The sequence below is a fragment of the Canis lupus genome, chromosome 9, assembly GCF_003254725.2.
Source record: "Canis lupus dingo isolate Sandy chromosome 9, ASM325472v2, whole genome shotgun sequence".
Taxonomy (NCBI): Eukaryota; Metazoa; Chordata; class Mammalia; order Carnivora; family Canidae; genus Canis; species Canis lupus.
This window is the reverse complement of record NC_064251.1, coordinates 33,657,188-33,659,355: the sequence shown is the minus strand read 5'-3', so window position 1 is coordinate 33,659,355 and position 2,168 is coordinate 33,657,188. Positions and strand designations below refer to the sequence as shown.

General features: G+C 51.0%; 1 protein-coding gene across 1 annotated transcript; it reads left to right on the top strand.

The window, feature by feature from the left end:
- Positions 1-585: 585 nt before the first annotated feature.
- On the top strand, positions 586-1,759 carry CCDC182 (coiled-coil domain containing 182). Its single transcript, XM_025440249.3, has one exon. It carries the CDS (start codon positions 729-731, stop codon positions 1,431-1,433), a length of 705 nt encoding a protein of 234 aa, XP_025296034.1. The 5' UTR covers positions 586-728; the 3' UTR covers positions 1,434-1,759.
- The last annotated feature ends 409 nt before the right edge of the window (positions 1,760-2,168 follow it).

Sequence of the window (2,168 nt, the reverse complement as noted above, 5' to 3'; positions counted from 1 at the left end):
GATTCACCCTTCTGTATGTTTTTTTCTCATCTGTGTCCACATTCAGGCATGAGCCAGCAGGGCAGGGAGTGGGGCACCAGGCACTCTTGTTCACACTCGCTCCCTGGTCAGGATGAATAGTGAGCACTCAGTAAGCACTTGCAGAAGAAATGAGTGAGTGACCCGCTTTTACCCTGAAAGTAACTCAGCACTGCCATGGACCACACACCAAAACCTAAGTACATGCCTCACGACTTCTAAGATGATCAAGAATGATGGCATTGTTATGAGAATATGGATTTTGGAATCAGAAATCACCCTTATCTTCCTTTCTTCTTTTTTCTCTCTCACATTTTAGAGCTAGAAGTGAGCTTAGGCATCATCTCTTATAATGTCCTCATGGAATTTCTTGTGCCATGGGGATCTGGAAGGACAAGGTCCTAGGTCAAAAAAAAAAAAAAAAAAAAGAGGGTGAAGGTAGTAATTGCCTCAGGAGAGGTTTAAAGGAAGGGCTGTGCAGATCTTAGAACTTTGGAGGCGGTCAAGAAGTCAGTTTCCCTGTGAGCCACTGAGAGCCAGAGACCGCCTGTGGGGAGAGTGCCCACCCCTGGCTGCCCGGGAGCCTGGCCTGTTGACTGCCCTGCTCTAAGCCTCAGTTTGTCCCTCAGGTAATAGCAGACACTGAGCTCTGGTTCTGGAAGGGTGATGAGCCAATGAAAATCCACATAACGGGAAGACCATTTGCGTAGATGAAGCAACCGACAAAGCCCTGGATAACCAGCCAAGGAAACTCCAATATGCAAATGAATGGATTGTGGCTTTGGTCCTGGTTGGCCGAGGGGCCCCGATGTCACAATGCATGGGGTTTCTTCACTCCAGTGATTGTGTCTCTAGCCAAAACAAAGAAAATAAAAATAAAAATAATAAGAGAAAAATTCACTGACCGGACGGGTCTCTTAGCTCCCTCTCTTTGTCCAAAGGGGAAGAGAGACATGGAACCACTCTACCGGGCTGGGTCCATCCTCATGAAAGTGAACACCTTGCAGGGGAAGAAGATGGTGGAGAACGGCCTGCAGTCTGGAGACTTCTCCCTCCCTCAGTCCTGGCCTTCCTGCCTCCTGCCGCCCGCTGACCTGGACATCCTGCAGCAGAAGGTGGCCGCGGTGCAGCGGGAGCTGGAGGACTTTAAGAAGGAGGCGCTGAAGGCCATCCATTACCTGGAGGACGCCTTCTGCGAGATGAACGCGGCGCTGGCGCAGCAGGAGGAACAGGCTGCGCGCGTGAAGCAGCGGCTCCGGGAGGAGGAGGACCGGGGCGTCGTGCGGAACAAGGTCCTCACCTTCCTGCTGCCCCGCGAGAAGCAGCTCCGGGAGCACTGCAGGCGGCTGGAGCGCATGCTGCTGGGCGCAGGCCGGGTCGTGCAGGGCGTCCCCAAGAAGATCCAGGCCGACTGAGGCCTCCTTGGGAGGGAGCCCAGCTTCCAGTGCAACGGCCCAAGTAGAAGATTTTTTTTTTTTAAGTGGAAGGACCAACCCTAAGTCCCTGTCCATTTGCTCCCCTTTCCCCTTTTCCACTGCTTTTCTTCTTCCTCAATAACACCTTGCTGAGAGGAGAAAAGACCCCAGTATGTTCTTTGGGGGAAGCTCCATGTGCCCAGCAGCATCACAGGAGGAGGCGCCCCATCTTTCAGACACCTGTAACTTTCACCGTTAACTGTTTTCCTGTTTGTAATGGTAATATTGCTCAAATGTATAACATGGCTTTTTTTAATCTTCTTAAACTCATGTGTTGAACAGATTTACTTTTTTTTTTTTTTCCAATGACTCAAGTCTCTCCCGGTCGTTACTTGATGCAGGTCAATTGAGAGGGGTTGATCGTCTGCCTATGCACCCAGTGGTCTCTTGAGTACTTTTATAATTCAGATCCTCACCTAATGGGCTTCTTCGTCTGCTTTCCTCGTTAGACCGTCCTAGCTCACTTTTTTTGCTGCCTCTGCGCACCTGAACTTCCGTCTGCGCTTAGCCAGCGGTCTGGCCCCACAGGTGGACAGAGCTCATTCGGGCTCTTCTGGGTGGGGCCCTAAGAGCTCAGTGTGCAGATGCAGGAGGATGCACTGAGGTGCGACACTTGTGAGGTGGGTTGTAGGGCAGGGCAGCTGTTTTTTTTTTTTTTTAAGCTTTTTATGTATT

Bases quoted from the DNA above. Each gene is read 5' to 3' on its own strand.
- CCDC182 (XM_025440249.3), top strand. From the start codon at position 729: ATGAAGCAACCGACAAAGCCCTGGATAACCAGCCAAGGAAACTCCAAT.